General features: G+C 39.1%; 1 protein-coding gene across 1 annotated transcript in view; it reads left to right on the forward strand.

Annotated features, from left to right (window-relative positions):
• The window catches only part of MGAT4A (mannosyl (alpha-1,3-)-glycoprotein beta-1,4-N-acetylglucosaminyltransferase, isozyme A), a 92,212-nt gene extending 75,926 nt beyond the window's left edge, over positions 1 to 16,286 (forward strand). The window contains exons 9-15 of the mRNA XM_006909416.3: positions 49 to 179; positions 2,600 to 2,707; positions 2,836 to 3,029; positions 5,871 to 5,949; positions 6,317 to 6,383; positions 15,498 to 15,610; positions 15,744 to 16,286. Coding sequence (XP_006909478.1) covers positions 49 to 179; positions 2,600 to 2,707; positions 2,836 to 3,029; positions 5,871 to 5,949; positions 6,317 to 6,383; positions 15,498 to 15,610; positions 15,744 to 15,770 — 719 coding nt within the window. The 3' untranslated portion in view covers positions 15,771 to 16,286. The remainder of the gene's footprint in view (positions 1 to 48; positions 180 to 2,599; positions 2,708 to 2,835; positions 3,030 to 5,870; positions 5,950 to 6,316; positions 6,384 to 15,497; positions 15,611 to 15,743) is intronic.
• Positions 16,287 to 16,891: the final 605 nt, after the last annotated feature.

Here is a 16,891-nt window from a genome sequence, read left to right on the forward strand (position 1 = left end):
TCATGCCTGTTTCTTTGTTACAGCTATTGACTGAGAATATCTTTTCAGGTAAAATGTTTCAAGCGCCAGACCTCACTCTGATTGTGGAATTCATATTTATGTTCTATAAGGATAAGCCTATTGACTGGCTCTTGGACCATATTCTCTGGGTGAAAGTCTGCAACCCTGAAAAAGATGCAGTAAGTTAATTTCTTAAGAGCATGGAAGAAGCCTCTTTTCAGTATTTCGTGAAACTGACTTTTAGGGAGCCAAATTTTGTAAATGAACAGTAAAATAGGTGTTTCCACTCACTGACTGAAGTGCTTGCCTTCTTTCTTGAGCCAATAAAAAGTTTTCATATCGGAGGAACTTGTATTAAATAGCAGTGGGAAAATCTTATAAATCAATGAAGCCCACCTTTCTCCGTACTGCTGGTAGTGCCTGCTGTATCTTAGCCCTGCTGTCCCATTACTGTCAGCCACAGGGGCTGGTCACATCTGTCCAGTGTTGGGGAGAGTTTCAGTTTTCTTCCTATTCTTTGTCAGCTCTTCTGTTTTAAAATACTTTACGGTCAGTATCAGTCCCTAACACATTTGGAAATAAGCAATAAAATAGAACAGTAATATTTTATTCTAAAACAATGGCAAGTCAAAGAAGTACCTTTCAGTGCATTACTTGGAAGAAACCAGTATTGATACTAATATGCTGACCTTTGGCAGGGAGGTAAGTAAGTGAATGATGATTTTTGCTTTGATTATTCAAATATCAAGTTATTTCCATAGTAATCTTAATACAAAAATGAATTAGGTATGTTTTCCTTGTCCAAGTAGAATTGTACCTCTTGAAAAAACATTTATTCGGTATAAGCATACATGAAATAAGAATGTACACATTCTTAAAAATTAAGTCAATTTTGACATGTAACAACAAGGAAATATAAGCATATGTCATTCTAGGGTTGACTTAACATTTATTTTAACAAATAAACAACTTAATTTGACTTCATGACCTTGTATTCCCTAGAATAGTTTTGTCATCCTACCTGCCAGTTAGTTTTTAGAACACTATCTTCTGGGTCTATAAGCTATTGTTGCCTTCATTTTTTTAAAAACCAATTTCTTAGAGAAAATCATGGAATACAGTGAAATAGAATTATCTACTTTTCAACAATAGAACATATAAATTGGTTCGAACAACTCATTTTAGTGATATAAGCCCTTACCTGTATTTTCTTTGTGATTTATAGGAATTTTTATTGTAGGACACAAGAAAGATAATGTCCTCTTTATACTCCTGAAGTACACTTGCACTGAATTGGTCCTATGCAGTTTAATATATGGTTAGGTTCTAAAAATGAGCCCGTGAGGTGAAAAACTGACAGTAAAAATTAAAACCACAAAAACCCTTTAAATCACCCCTAAATATTAGTACATGACTCTTTGGACAGTTCTGTCTTTCACTCTTCCTAAGGCCACAGTTTTCCATGGCCTATAAATCTCTAGTTGCTTTCACTAGGAAGTAGAGGAAGCTGTCACCACATACCTGCTGGCACCCAGAGCCATCTCCGACGGGTCTGGTTCTCTTCAGAGCACCCCCACATTCTCCAAAGGTTGTCCCCCGGCCCTCAGGCCCACATGTGTCCATTGCTGCTGAGGATGGGCTTTGTCTCAAGTCCCAGTTTTCTTTTCTTCTCTGCTCCCTTTGCTCTTCTCCTTTACTCTCCCTCCCTTCCTTTCCCTTCCCCTCCTTCCACTTGAGTAGTTGAATTTGTGTGAATAAAATATACTACTCCACCTCTGTTCTAGTGTTAGCAATAATGCTAATGAAGTAAAACCTCTTAAGAAAAATCAGGCCTTTTAACACATAGTAAATTATTGGAGGTCTTTCAAAGTGGAAATGTCTTATAAATGTGTCTTTTTCAATATGTTCTTGGCCTAAAATATAAAAATTCATTGAGAATGAAAAGAGTTTATCAAAGGACAAGCAGCCAGCCATGGCTTTCTTGAAGAAGCGAACTAATGCCCATCGAGAGCCTGCTGGCATCATAGGTTTCACACTCTGTGGCCAAGTGTGAGGGCAGGTTGTGATCTGAAGTCTGGGCCCTGAAGGACTTTGAGTAGAAACAGAAGTGCCCCCTAACTGTGCTGGGATGGATTTATCTATGGAACTTTTAGTAACATCTACTTGCTTGTAGTCAAGTTATTGTCTCACATTTTCAGATTGCTTTCATGCAACAAAATGTGCCTTTTATTATTTGCAAATTCTTCTTTATATTATCTTTGTATATTTTGTCTATTTGAACCAAACCTCTGGTTTATAGTCTGTGCATTTTAATATTAAAAGTCAAATCTATATTGACATCTCGAAAGACGGTTGAAGTTAAATCCTAACTCTTCCCTTAGATGTGCTTATTTTTAATTTCTGCATCATGTCTATTTATCAAGTAGGGAGCAATTCTGTTAATGCCTCAAAGAGAACCCTAAAAAAATCTTGACATGGAAGTACGAGATGAAGTTGGATTTCCTTTTCAATATTTCCTTAAAGGACTTCTCATTTTTCAGATGAGGGCATGATTTCACTTTATGTAACACTAACATGATTTTTTTCCCCTCATATTTAGAAACATTGTGATAGACAGAAAGCAAATCTGCGAATTCGCTTCAGACCTTCCCTCTTCCAGCATGTTGGTCTGCATTCTTCGTTAGCAGGAAAAATTCAGAAACTCACGGTTGGTGATTTAATTTGATTTTTCTCATACACGTACAATTTGTTATTTAATGCATCATCATTGCCCTTCTTCTTTAAGTATAAATAAGCTATGTGTTGTTTTAATAGTATACTTGTTTCTCTCCCTAGGATAAAGATTACATGAAACCATTACTTCTTAAAATCCATGTAAACCCACCTGCAGAGGTATCTACTTCTCTGAAGGTCTACCAAGGACACACACTGGAGAAAACATATGTAGGGGAGGACTTCTTCTGGGCTCTAACCCCGATAGCTGGAGACTACATCCTATTTAAATTTGATAAGCCAGTCAATGTAGAAAGGTAGGTGATTATTGAATACATTCAATCTTACAATTCAGGCCTCTTATTCATGTGAATTATGCTGGAATTTTTGTGTGTAAAACAGATGTCAGGAAACAGTGGGTCCCAAATATTGGGTTATAAAATACATTTCCTACAACTCAGTAATAAAATAGGTGTGTTGTTTCCAGATATAATATCAGTATTTATCATGTTCGATAAATTACGTTAGTATTTCTGAACATATATTTAATATAGTTTTTAATACTTTTATGTAGAACTCTCCCTCAAAATCTCAAATTTGTTTTCACATCCCTGTCCTAGAATAAATATCCCCTAAGATTTGAATGATAGCCAGTCGACTGCGCAGCAGTTTGGTTGAAATGATAAATTTAATAGGCTCTGACTATTTCTAGACAATGGTTTTGCAGACTTTTAGTACAACATGGGGGAATTCACAACCCTTTTATGTTTTTCAACATTCATGTTCATTTTACAAGGTTTAGGATTCTTTCTCACTGTTTTTTATTTAGCAGTCATGATTCCTTCAGCCTTTGCTCAGTTTTGGCTGTGTTCCCCAGACTGCCTGTGGCTTATTACATGTGATCCTTAGAAGAGAATTTAATTCTCTGGCCTGTGGCTTATTGTATTTGTGTCCTCATGTGAAGGCCATTTGGCTTTAGAATCTGCCAGATTCTATTGAAGGTGGTCAGAAACAATGCATAGCTATAATGTAATGTTACTAATTTTCTTTTGTTGCTCTAAACCGATTCTAAAGAGGAATTTAAGTATAAAAATATTTCCAGTGATGGGAACATCACTGGAAAAACAAAAATACTTTTGAGTAATATTTTGTACTTATATGAGTACAAAGTATGTGTGATATTTGTTTTGTTATTTAATGTTCACTTTTATACTATATAGCGATAATCTGCATTTTGAGATATTGTTTACCACAGAGTTATTATTTTCACCTATTAAACTTGAATAACCTCAACCCATGTTTATTAGTTTATTTTTAGCAAATGAAGATAATTCTATTGAAGAACCTACCTAAAAACTCTCATATTGGAGATCAAATTTCTTACCAACAAATACATTTATAATAAACTGTAAAGTAATATTTACATGCCCCTGCTGAGCGCATAGTTCTAAAATCATAGTGTTTGTGGATGTTCTTAGAGTTCGTGGATAGAACCACCCACCCTAGGACAGAGCAAGGGAATCACTGTTTGGTTTCCACAGTAAGCCAGCCATTTGCTGAAGGGGGAAGGCAGAAGTTGTCCCTATCAACACGGAAATGAAGTGTTAGGAAAAATATTTTCTGACTGTGTAACATGATATGTGTTCATTATACAGAAATCTAAAAGCATGAGAAATTAGGGAAAACAAATCACAACCCCAAGGACACCACTGTTACTATACTGGCACAGCTTTTTCTTGGTAGTTCTGTACACTCTCTACTTTGAGATTATGGTCTACATGTAATTTTGTAGTTGACATTTTCATCATACTCTGTCATAAGTGATTCGTAAACATTTTAGTGGTGGTACAGTATCTCACTCTACTGCAAGGCTCTACCATCATTTACTTTTAATGTTAAACTTTTTAAGTGGTATTGAATTTTTCACTATAAATCATCATAGAGTGAACACCTCTGAATCAATCCATATAAAACAGATTATATCCATGGGCTCTCTTCTTAAAGGTGGCTCCGCCACCCCTGTTTTTGCATCTATAGATGAGATGTTGAATGGCCCATGGTTACGTGAAGCAGCGTTTCAAGGCAAGGGCGTCCTAAAAAGAAGTGTCTTGGTGAAAGTGCTGAAAGTAATTTTTGGTGTAGCTTAGAAGGACCTTCTCGTTAGTGCCTCCTGACCCATGCGACATTGGGAAAGCAGGTCCTCATCACAGGTGGTTTCTGCCCACCAGCACAATACTGTAACTCTCAGAACCATACTATAACTGTTACTTGCTGAGTATTTTTGCTATGCAAGGTATTCTGTCAGTTCTCATAGACACCTTGGTACAGTCCTGTAAGGCCAGGAATATCTGCATTGTATAGAGGAAACTCAAGCTGAGAAAGCTAAACTTGCCTAAAGGTGAAAATGCAACTTGCTAAAGGTGCAAATTCTAGTAAATGAGAGACCAGGACTTGGATGCAGGTCTTTCTGACTCCTAAACATAAACATTTAACAATGTAACGTAACTAAACTTAAGTTTTAGGTTTAGATATAGATATGCTTTGTATGCCCTATCTAGTTTCCACCCTCCCCCACACATGCCAGTTCAGGGTATCAGCACATTATACTCATAACCAGGGACTATTTTAGATTCATCCCAGGGTATCGTGTAATCAGTCAATAGTCAAATATTTGTTAACATTGACAAATGGAATTATTCAGATATTTGGAATTGGTTAATTTGTTTTTACTCTACTGATACTTTCTCATATTGGATAAAACTAGTCTTTGAATTTTCCATGACTCGTGGCTGCCCTGGTGGAAATTTTCTGATACAAGACACAGTGGTATTGTAACGCCGTCTCGTTATTCCTGTCAGGAGGTTTATATATCTAAAGTAGTGTAAACAGCAGCATAAAACTGTCCTTATATTTTTAATCTTTTTAGTTCATTATTATGTTAAGCAGTAGACATGCCTTTTCTGACAGAAGGAATTAACATATCGCGCAAAGGTTACATCTTTCAGTTTTTTAGTTGCCCACAACTGTTCAGAGCATGACATACACCTGCTACAAATTCTAGGTTGTCAGCATGTGTAGAAAGCTTCCTCTGAGGTAAGGCTTCCTTCTTGAATCTTTACAGTCTAGTCTGACTTGTATTTCCATGGTTTTATTTCCAGTTATTTGTTCCATAGTGGCAACCAAGAACATCCAGGAGATATTCTGCTAAACACAACTGTGGAAGTTTTGCCTTTTAAGGTATGACTATTTTTTCTCCTTAATTTTCCTCAAGATTAATACTAGTAGACTCATGTTCTTGTGCATGAGGTGATTGTGTATATTTTTAATAGAAAATAGTATTCTGTTATATTGATTTAAATTTAAAATTATTTGAAATTTAAAATTTCTAATTTAAATTTCTAAAGATTATATACAGATTCAGACAAGGTAGATATATGAACAGTCATATTGATAAGCCTGTTAAGGTTCAAGACTGAGATAACATTTTCTTTTTTCATAAATATCTGCCACAAACGCCATTTTTATATTAAGGCATAGTAGTAACTTAGCTTTGTTTTGAATAGAAGTAATTATTTATGAAATTCATGTTTTTGTTCTATTTTAGAGTGAAGGTTTGGAACTAAGCAAAGAAACCAAAGACAAACGATTAGAAGATGGTTATTTCAGAATAGGTAATACCAACTTTAAACTCATAAAAAAAGGTCCCTTTTTCTTCGGGATTCGCCCTAATGCTTTTCAGATGTTCACAGTTGCCAGCGTACTCCAGGTTTTACTTGTTATTACGTTTTAGTATATGCTTATATTACCTTGACCCAACCAGGCTTTCAGATCAGAGGTTCACTTTCTAGTCCCTTTCATTCTCTGTCTGCGATGTCATTGTAGATGCTCATTGATAGTCAGTCGGCCTTCCGCCGCCCTCTGCGGGTTCCTGCTGTACGGCCTCAGCTCCTCTCGGGCTCAGCGACATTCATGGGCCAGAATCCGTGCCTTTCGCCCCTGCCCCACCTGAGCTTTAGAACTGTACCTAGATGCCCACTGACTTAGCTGCCACCCCTGAGCACCTGTGGTGCACACAGAAAATTCCAGACTCTGTCACACCATGATGTCGGCTGGAATCCCTCTAGTCCTTCATTTAGTTGGGCCTGTAAGTCATCCACAGTTCCTCCTGCGGTTGCGTAAATCCCTCCCCTTGCTGGTACTTCAGTAGCGTGGTATGTTCAGTACTGTGAGGTATGAGACACTCCTCCTTCAGACTTGGCAAACCTCATTTTAATATTTCTATTGATACTTGTTTAAATTCCACAAACCACCCTTATTTCTTTGTGGTACCAGTGCCTACTTACGTCTGCCCGCCAACTGGACAGGAACGTGCACTTTAGCCCATGTTGTTCCCAAGCTCACCCTTCTCATTGACTCCATCCCCTTACCTATGTTAGGCCATTCTCCATGAATAAAAAGAGGTCCCTGTATCATTTTAGTTGTTCTTGGCATCCTAGCTGGGGGGTGGGCACAGGCACAGGCACAGGCACAGCTGGACTCCTTAATTCCATTTTTACCATCAGACAGTTCTCCTTAGAACTCACACAGCAGGTGATTCGTCTTGCCGAGGCGCTCGGTGCTCTACAAGAGCAGGTTCCCTCTCTCGCGGGCCTAGCTGTGCAGAATCACCGGGCCTGAGAGCTCCTTAATGTTGTCGTAATTGACAGGCTTCATAGTAGGCTGTCTCAGACCTTCGAGAAGACAGGATGACACGGTCCCTCCTTCAGCAGTCAGGGGACCCAGCCTGGTGGTCCCAGCTGGAGTCCTGCCCAGGGGCAGCTATAGCACCAGTGACCTAAGCAGCTGGCCGCCGCCGGTTAGGGTCATCTCTGTACTCTCTGGCCTTAACCTGGATTTGCTTATGTTCTTCCGTGTTAGTGCAGGTAGAGAAAATATTGTGTTGTCTCTCCATGAGAACCTGTGGGAGAGAGTGAGGTGTTCACTGAAACATTCGCTGAAAAATTACCTTGTTTAATTTGGATCTGAAACGAATCAGACATTGAAAAGGGGGCACGTACCGGATAAGTCCCTCCAGCCCAGCAGCCTCCAGCGAGGGGAGTTGGCGAGCTGGGTTAAGGGCTTCCTGGAAAGTATGGCGGGACTGAGTGTGGCCAAGGGAAGGAGGCATGGAGGGGAAGGAGAAGTAGGTGGAAGGGAAGGAGGGGGCGCTGGCAGGTGTGGGGAAACGGCATGGTGGGAGATCGGTGGGCGGGGGGAGCAGAGAGTGGAGGGTCTTCATTGTTGGCAGGAGGGGAGGGAGTGACAGAAGAAGGGGTGAGAAGAGGAATGCGACAAGAGGCTTAGAGTTTAGAATCCTGAAAAAGGAGAAAGTAAGTCTGAACATAGGGAATCTCAGACCATTTGCCAGGGCAGCGGCAATAGAGGTCAAGCTGGAGAATAATGTTATTGAAAGAGCCATCCTTGAGCCAGACCTCCTGGTCACCAAGCTTACATTGCAGTGTGAAAGAGCAAACATTTAGGTTTAAGGTCAGTAAGCACCAGAGCCTTCAGGTATTTAAAAAGACATCCCAATGGGGAGTCCTTGGCTGGGGTGACTGAGAATTGCCCATGATAAAAACTAGAAGAAAGGAAAGAGGAGGACTTCTCAGGGACAGAGTCATGCCAAACAGCCAGAGTTCAGCATCCCTCTATTGAACAACCTAGGGAGATCTAAAATCCAAGATTCAGGTGTCCTCAAATTGGAAAATTAGACCAACACAGAGGAAGATGGACAGGATTTTCCCGAGAGGCAAGAAAGAAACTCCACTTTCGATTTCGAGACTGGTTAGTCCCGAGATTCAGGGGACCTTACCGACTACCTGTTGCTGATGACGTGATGAGGAGATTGTCCCGCAGACCCAGCAGGGTCCAGAGCAAGGGATGTCCCCATACGGGCCACCAAAATGTTACAGTGCCAGTACCACAGGGTGTGAAAGAATTCAGTTAGGGAGTAAAATAAAAGGTTTAATTCAGTTTCTGAGCAAGGAAAGGGGCCGAACATTAAGAGTAACGCTGGCTCCAAAGTGTAAGGGGTGTGGGCTTTTATCGGGTTATAAAGAGCAAGGCAGCTGGTGCTTTTAAACAGCTGTGTAGACTGGCAAGAAGCTTGAGTTTTCTTTGGTGTTGTCTGGAGCAGGGCACCCAGGATGTAGTTGATTCACTGCAGGCTCGCTTGTCTGGATATCTTTTCCCAGGCCTGTGAGCTGAAGCTCAAGGAAAGGAAAAACTAGAGGGGCTTTGGCGCCTGCTTGCATTCATAGGTAGTTCATTTTGGCTGGTGGCCGGGGCGACTCTGGCAGGGGCTTGGGGATTTATAGGTTGCATATTTTAGCTGGAGCTGGTTCTGGCAGGGGTCCACAGCTTGTTAGGAACTGCGCTATTTGTTCTTTTAGTCACCATGGTTTTTGCTGTCCCCATTCATATGGTTTCTGAACCTAACCTTGGGAGACACCCCGAACACCCCGCTTATTGTGCATTAGCGTAAACGTGTCCATCTGTATCTGATTGGTCGCCCTCTGCCTCCCTGTCCTAGCCAGAGGGGGACTTGCATCTGCCTTCATTCTCTGCTGGCTTTCCACTGGGCCTGCAGGTACTTTCTGTGATGTATTGTGATTCTGTTTGCCCAGGTGAAACATACCAACTTCTCACTGTCAGACTCCATAGTTCCACCCACTGTCCCATCATGTCCCTGTCCTCTTAGTCTTCGTTTCTCCAGTCCCACGACTGTCATCCCTCTAGCGCCCCATGCTCTTATGTGCAGCTGTGTTTCTGGCTGTCTTTTCCTCCTGACATGATCAATGGATATTTCTCCTAATGGATGCTCTCTCATCCTTTATTAACAGTTTAGTAGCCCCTCTTCTCTGCTCTTCCCAGCACACTGTGTGCATCTCTGCTGCTTGTTCGTCGCTTCCCAGCTCTGTTGTGTGGGCTCACTAGGAAGGGAGGGGACTTGTCTCGTGCCTCCTGCAGTTGAGGAAGAGAGCCTGTCACTTGACATCTACTCAGTGAATTACTGTTATTTCCTTTTACTTAAAATAAATTATTGCCTTTCTTAGTGGTAGGTAAAAGAGAATATTGGAAAAGTAATATTCTAGGTATACAGGACGGATGCATTCTTATTACTCTCTCTAGAGCAGTTTTTTACATTTGGTATCATTCAGTTTTTGCTCCAAGGCTTGGATGTGAACTCTGACTAATTTCTATGTAATTTGGTGGATAGATGAGTTTATTTTCATACTTGGGTTATATTTGAACCCACTTCTAGAAATGTACATAAAATAAGCTGAGTATACATGTATTAACCTGTCACCTTTTATCATTTAATCTGAGACTGTTGTGTTCTAGATTATGAAAGTAGCATAGGGAATAGAGACATCTATATTAAGTGTCTGCAGTGATTTGAAGAAAATGACCATCTCAGACATCAGCTCCTGCATATTTAGGACCAGAAGAGAACTGACGGATCATTAAACCCAGGCGGGACCTTGTGCGACAAAAGAAACAGAGCAACTGATTTTTTTCAACTAAATATAAAATTTCTCCCTTAAGAAGTGTGCTTGAGTGGAATGGCACATTGGGGACTTTCTCCCTAGGGAAACAAAACTAGTGAAAATTATTTTAAAGAAATATAGTAAGCAGAGAAATAGTCACTCATGAAAATCTGAATTTCAGTAAGGACACCCCACCCAGGTGCATGCGACAGTAGCCCTGCTCTCGACTCCAGGGTGGTGGTGGCCCCCCGGGAAGGACAGGAGCTGACACCTGTTCTCCCCGCTCCTTCCAGACCTGAGGCTCCTTCCACATCACTTCTGCTCACAAGGCAGAGCAGATTGGCCTTGACACCCTGGGCCCGCTCAAAGCCCGCTCACCAGGAGCCCAGCCAGGACAGCAAAGGGCCAGTGTTCAGCTCAGAAAGTAGATGCCACCCCAAGGAAGGTGGGCTGCTGTCCTGCAGGGACCCTGAGCAGGGGAGCAGGTGTTCTCCAGCGCCGTCTGGCCGGCCATCAGGACAGAGCCCTGCAGCACTGCTAAAGGGAGACAGACTTAGTACAGAGCTTAGGGACATCCACACCTAAGGGCTCGGTGGAACAAATCAGGACTATAGTGGCAAGTAGTAAGGGGAGATTGGTAGCTCCACTCACTAAACTGGAGCCCGTCCAGAAGTCTGACAGAACCCTGCGGAGAGGTAGCTAATAAGTGCCCTCTTGGGTGGGAACAAACCACAAAGACTGGCCCACACAGGGGCTTGGATTTGGTCAGATCTAACTGCAGCAGCTTCTGCCTGAAGGCACATCAGAAATTGTGGACAGTCAGCTATAGTCAGTAGGGACCTGATAGTTGAAGTGGGTAGGTTAGCTGGCTATGGTATGACAGCCAAGGACAGTCTTGTGAAAGAAATAGTGGACTTACTAGTAGGTTCAAGTTATAAGAAGGCAGAAGAGCCTTTCACGGAAAACTGGAAGGATCGGACCACTGTCCCGTGTGGCAGGAGGAAGTCTGCAAAGGGCATGACCTTGGAACCCACCCTCCTAATACTAGGATTTTAGGATTCTTGTCACTTCAGTAATTTCCTTCTTCATTTTTCCCTTCTATCTTTTAACGCTTACCTACTAGAACATTGGGTTAAGAACAGAAGTTAAATTTGTTGTTTGGAAGGATAATTCGTGGACATGGTACCAAATACAAATTTAAAAGGGTAAACTTAAGTCTCATTCCCTCTTCTTTCCCCTCCTATCCAGTGCTTCCCAGCAGTTCCTATAATGAATACTTCGAGAAGTATTCTACTCAGAAATATGAGTATTTTTTTTAAAAACATAGTTGTCATATACAAACAACATATTCTACAACCCTGTTCTCTCTGCATCTTGATTTTTCATGGAACAAAGTACATATGTACATGTGGAAGAGGAACATTTTTAAAAATTGTAAATACTTCAGAGTATTTACAAAAAGATACAAATATGATGATATTCATATTGTAAACATATTGTTTATCCAGCTTAAGGTTTACCAAATCGATTGTTCTTCCCCCAGTATCTCCTTTTCTCTTTCCACCCAAGGGTAACTGCCATCCAAAATGTCGTGGTTACCATTTTCTCTAAACTTTCCTACATATGTATAATATGTCTCTAAACAGGGCAGTTAATTTGGTTGTTTCTAAATCAGATATAAATTATTACTCCATTCTGTAGTCTACAATTTTTTTCTCTCACCATTGTGAGTTTATACATGTGGATGCATGTATCTATGGCTCATTCATTTTCACTGCTGTATAGATTTCCACGGATGAATACATATCACTGTCTATCTCTTGTTTGGCATGAAGTTTGTTTCCATCATTTTATTGATATAAACAATGCTGATTTGAACACTTTATACACATATGGGTTTCTCTGCAGTATATACTTAGGATGGCAGTAAGTCTTCAACTATATTATTTTCAGCTTCATTCTTTTCTTCATTCTTTAATTGGCTGCCTAGTTTTCTCTTGTATTAGCATATCATAATTTATTCAGCCAGTCTCCTAGTAACAGACATCTATCTAGGTTGTCGGTTGTTATATCTCATTAGTTAAATGTTTCAGCCCTGAATCCCTGCCTAACTCAATAATCAATATATTTTTTTTGTACTCCCTACCCCAGGCCAGTCCCAGTGTGGAAATACTTTGATAAAATACATTTCTTAGTAATTTTTTAAATAACATTACTTTGGCCATTCATAAGTTTAATATTTTTGATACAAAATGAATATAAACATTCTCCGGTGTGATTTCAATTTGTCTCTTAGTAGGAGCCTAGTTAATATATTGTAAGACTCTTGAATAGACTTCATAAATTTAACAGCACACGGGCCAGCAAACTGTAGCCCATGGCTCAGATCTGCCCCGCTGCCTGGTTTGAATGGACCATGAGCTGAGAATGTCTAAAAAATTTTTTAGGTTATTTTTATTTTTAAACAGTTGAAAAAATAAAATATATTTGATATGTAAAAGTTATACAATTTAAATTTCAGTGTCCGTAAATAAAGTTGTATTGGAGCACAGCCATGCTCACCTGTTTATGTAATGTCCGTGCGCTGACACGCTGCAGCGGCAGAGATGAGTGCAGCAGGGATCGAGGTGGTGCTCTCGTTGCTTCGTGTTGCTGCTTAGTGCACTACAAATAGCAGTGACGCATTTACAATTTGAGAGTTTTGAGTTCCACACACATCACTATACTGTGATATTTTTTAAAAATTATCAATGTTTACCCATCATGACAAAACAAGAAAAGTGGACTTTGAAGGCTTTTTAACACTGTAGAATGTGGATTATTTTACAGTGAGGTGGCAGGTCTTAGGGGTTATTATGCAGTGATGCAGTAGCTGTGCTAAATAATGCATCACCATACTACAGTCAACTCACAGGAAAGCAATGGTCAGAAAAATTTTAAATGGAACATTTCATCACAGCATAATTTCTTCACAAAAATAAAATTTTCAAATGAGGATACAACCAAAGTAAGTTTCGAAGTGGCTCGTGTGTTAGCCAAACAAGTGAAACCATTTCCCAGTGGTGAGTTAATTCGTTGTTAATTACAGTGGCCAAAAATATGTCTTTAGACAAAATAAACTTATTTAGAACTGTTAGGCCTTCAGCAATAACAATTGCTCAAAGGGTTGAGGACTTTGGGAACATCAGTCAGTAATCAGGAAGCAAAGCAAGTTGTTCTAGTGGTTTTCTTTGGCTCTTGATAACGCGACACATGTTGCCAGTACTGCCCAGCTTTTCTTTGCTGCCAGTGCCAATTTGAAGTGACTGGAGACTTGGTCTCTGAGTAGTCTGTGGAACAGCTGCTGACGAGAATATTTTCAAACAAGTCGAGAAAACAAATTCAGTATGACCTGAAGTGGAATCTGCTAAGATGTGTTACAAAGAATGGTGGTAAAAATATATCTGAAGGAGAAGAGGGTCAATTTACAAAGCTTGTGAAAATGTAAGGTTTTCAAAGCCTATAGTGTTTGTTTTATTATTCATCAGCACGTGCTTAAAATATTTGAGTCTGTCATGTACCATTGTTTTATTGAACCAGTGGTGTCTGTGGTGAACTTCATTCACCCCATGGACTTTGCCATCAATTCTGTGAATTTTTGTTAGAAATAGGAAATGAGTATCCTGACTTGTCCTACCACACAGCAGGTCTGGGCTTAGCAGTGATCAAATTTTATTGTGAATTCTCATCCTCTCTCCCTCCCCGTCTCCCCCTCCCTCCTTCCCTTTCTTCTCACTCCTTCCCTCTCTCCTCTTTTTTTTTTGGAGCTCAGGAACCAGATTGAAATTTTCCAAGTGAGAAGAACTGCCCTCACCACTATTATCTCTTTGAAAATTAATTTTTGCTAAAGACTTGATAATGTTTCTTAATGAATTCAGCCTAAAATTATAAGATAAAATGGTGCTTATATGTAAAACTGTTGTAGTCAAGTCACTTTGACAGTTAATGTTATTTGAACTACAAGTAATATCAAGCTATTTGAGGAATTTCCATGTACCCTTTGATTGAAAGTGATTCATCTGCAATGTAATGATCCACTAGAAGGCAGATATCAAAGAGAAGAACCTAATAGAAGTTCGTAAATACCTTCCAAGTATGAACATGCCCCGTTAAAATTATGTGCCTGTGGGTGTCGGTGTTTGGTAGTACCTAGGCTGTGTGAAAGGAAATGTGGAAGATAATATATATAAAATCTCATCAATTCACATCACCACGACCATTTATAATTGATCTTAATAAAAAACATTAACTGAATTCCAGTTCATTGAAATGTTATCCACCAAAGGGAATTACATTCTCTTTGGTACACTTGCATTAGAAAAATAAAATGTACTCAGTTGTTACTGTATTTTGAATTCCATCAATAAAAACTTTGTGGAAATTTCTTTTCTCTCTATAAGAACCTATGTGGTACTCTCAATTTTCCTTTTGGTGCACAAAGCCCAAAATATCTACTCTGCCTTTTTATAAAAAAAAATTTGCCAATCCCTGGCTTATAGAAATGTGTGTCAGAACCAACCATTTTCCTGTCACTTCTTCAATAGCATTTTTGGTTTTGTTTTAAAAAGAATATTATTCCTCACAGCAAGAAAGATTGAGTACAGAGAGCATGTTACTGTTTATATAAGTTCTTGGTCCATTTCCTTATAGGAAAGCTTTTTCAGCTTGTTATTTATAATGGAGTTTTACTTTGTAACTTCCTAGAGAGGGTATTATTTCTTAACTCCTTCTAGATGTGACCTGGGAAAGAATACACATAGACTGAGGTCCTGCTCAAGGTCAGCCATTGTGTGTATGTCTAATTAAAGCATTGAAATATGTTGTTATTGACTTAATCCTCAAAGTAGTCAGACCAAGTGATGGCATGGAGTATATTTTGGTAAGGTTTGAGTTAAGACACATTTTGCTAAAAGCTTATATGTCAAAACATTGTTGATGTGAGAACAAATGTATTTTTGTTTTGTTTCGAATTTGCAGTAAGAAAAAGTATAGCTCTGCCTCTTTCAATGGGTAGCTTCTAATGTTTTTAAGCATACACTACTTCATGAAAAATTTTAAAGTTGAATAAAAGTAGAAAGAAGGAAAAAAATTCAACTATGCCCTGTCTGAAGACCTCCACTAGAAATGGTTTGGTGTTTTTCTTTCCTGTTAAATCAGTGATGTTTCATGTGTGCTTATTCCAGTCCACCCAACAAAGTGTTGGTTTTTATTTTGAAGGAAAATTTGAGAACGGTGTTGCAGAAGGAATGGTGGATCCAAACCTAAACCCCATTTCAGCCTTTCGACTTTCAGTTATTCAGAATTCTGCTGTTTGGGCCATTCTTAATGAGGTAAGACAGTATGTCTCGTCGGTGAAACAGCTTAGATTCTACATTTCTTACAAGATTGTGATTTCACATTTAAAGCTTTTATGGAATTGAAAATTAATTGCCTTATCGTACTCTTCACAATTTTGTATTTCAGATTCATATTAAAAAAGCCACCAACTGATCATCTAAGAAACCAACATTTTTTTTTCCTATCAATTTGTTGATTAAAGATAATGAAGCATGTACTTTTTTTTTTTTTTTTACTTGAACACTACCTCTGGTGAAATCTACTGTAGCTGATTGTCACTTCCTCTCGGAAAGTGAATCTCCCATGGATAATTGTGTTCATTCGAACCTAAGCTGTCCTCCAATTTTAACTTGACTCAGACATTTTACAGTTATGACAGCCTGTTAATGACTTGTACTATTTTGGTATTATACTAATACATAAGAGTTGTACATATTGTTACATTCCTTAAATTTGACAAAAATTAATGTTAAATACATTTTATGAAGGGGGTACTTTTGAAATTCATTTATTTTACTATTCTAGACCCTCTTTTATAGATTATCAGGGATTATATATAAATATATAAATATACATAAAAATGTTATGGAGTTAATTTATTAGAAACACTTAAGAAGTACATTATTTTTGTGCAGTAAATTTTTGAATCAATACTTTTTTTGAAAACCAGTTACCTTGCTTTTTTAAGTTCTTTCTATATGTTTCTTTGGAAATGCGAACATGACAAATTAATGCCATTTTTCAGATGCACTGCCATGTAAGAGTGATTGTAGATGATTCCCTAACTGGGGTGCTTTTTACAGTCATCCCTCCCCTTGTCTGTGGTTTTGCTTCCCGCGGTTTCAGTTACCCACAGTCAACTGTGATCCAAAAATATTAAATGGAATATTCCAGAAATAAACACTTCATAAATTTGAAATTGTGTACCATTCTGAGTAGTTTGATGAAATCTCGTGCCATCTCACTCCATCCCACCTGGGACATGAATTGTCCCTTTGTCCAGCGTGTCTGCCTCATCATGTAGGCATGTAGCATCTCACATCATAACAGGAAGGGTGAGTACAGTGCAGTAAGATAGTTTGAGAAAGAGATCACATTCACATAACGTATTACACTGTAATTGTTCTAGTTTATCATTAGTTGTTGAACTCTTACTGTGCCTAATTTATAAATTAAACTTTATCATAGGTGTATACATATAGGAAAAAAACTATATATAGGGTTCGGTACTGTCTACGGTTTCAAGCATCCACGGGGGGTCTTGGGACGTGTCC

This window comes from Pteropus alecto, unplaced genomic scaffold (genome assembly GCF_000325575.1).
Source record: "Pteropus alecto unplaced genomic scaffold, ASM32557v1 scaffold223, whole genome shotgun sequence".
NCBI classification, from domain to species: Eukaryota; Metazoa; Chordata; class Mammalia; order Chiroptera; family Pteropodidae; genus Pteropus; species Pteropus alecto.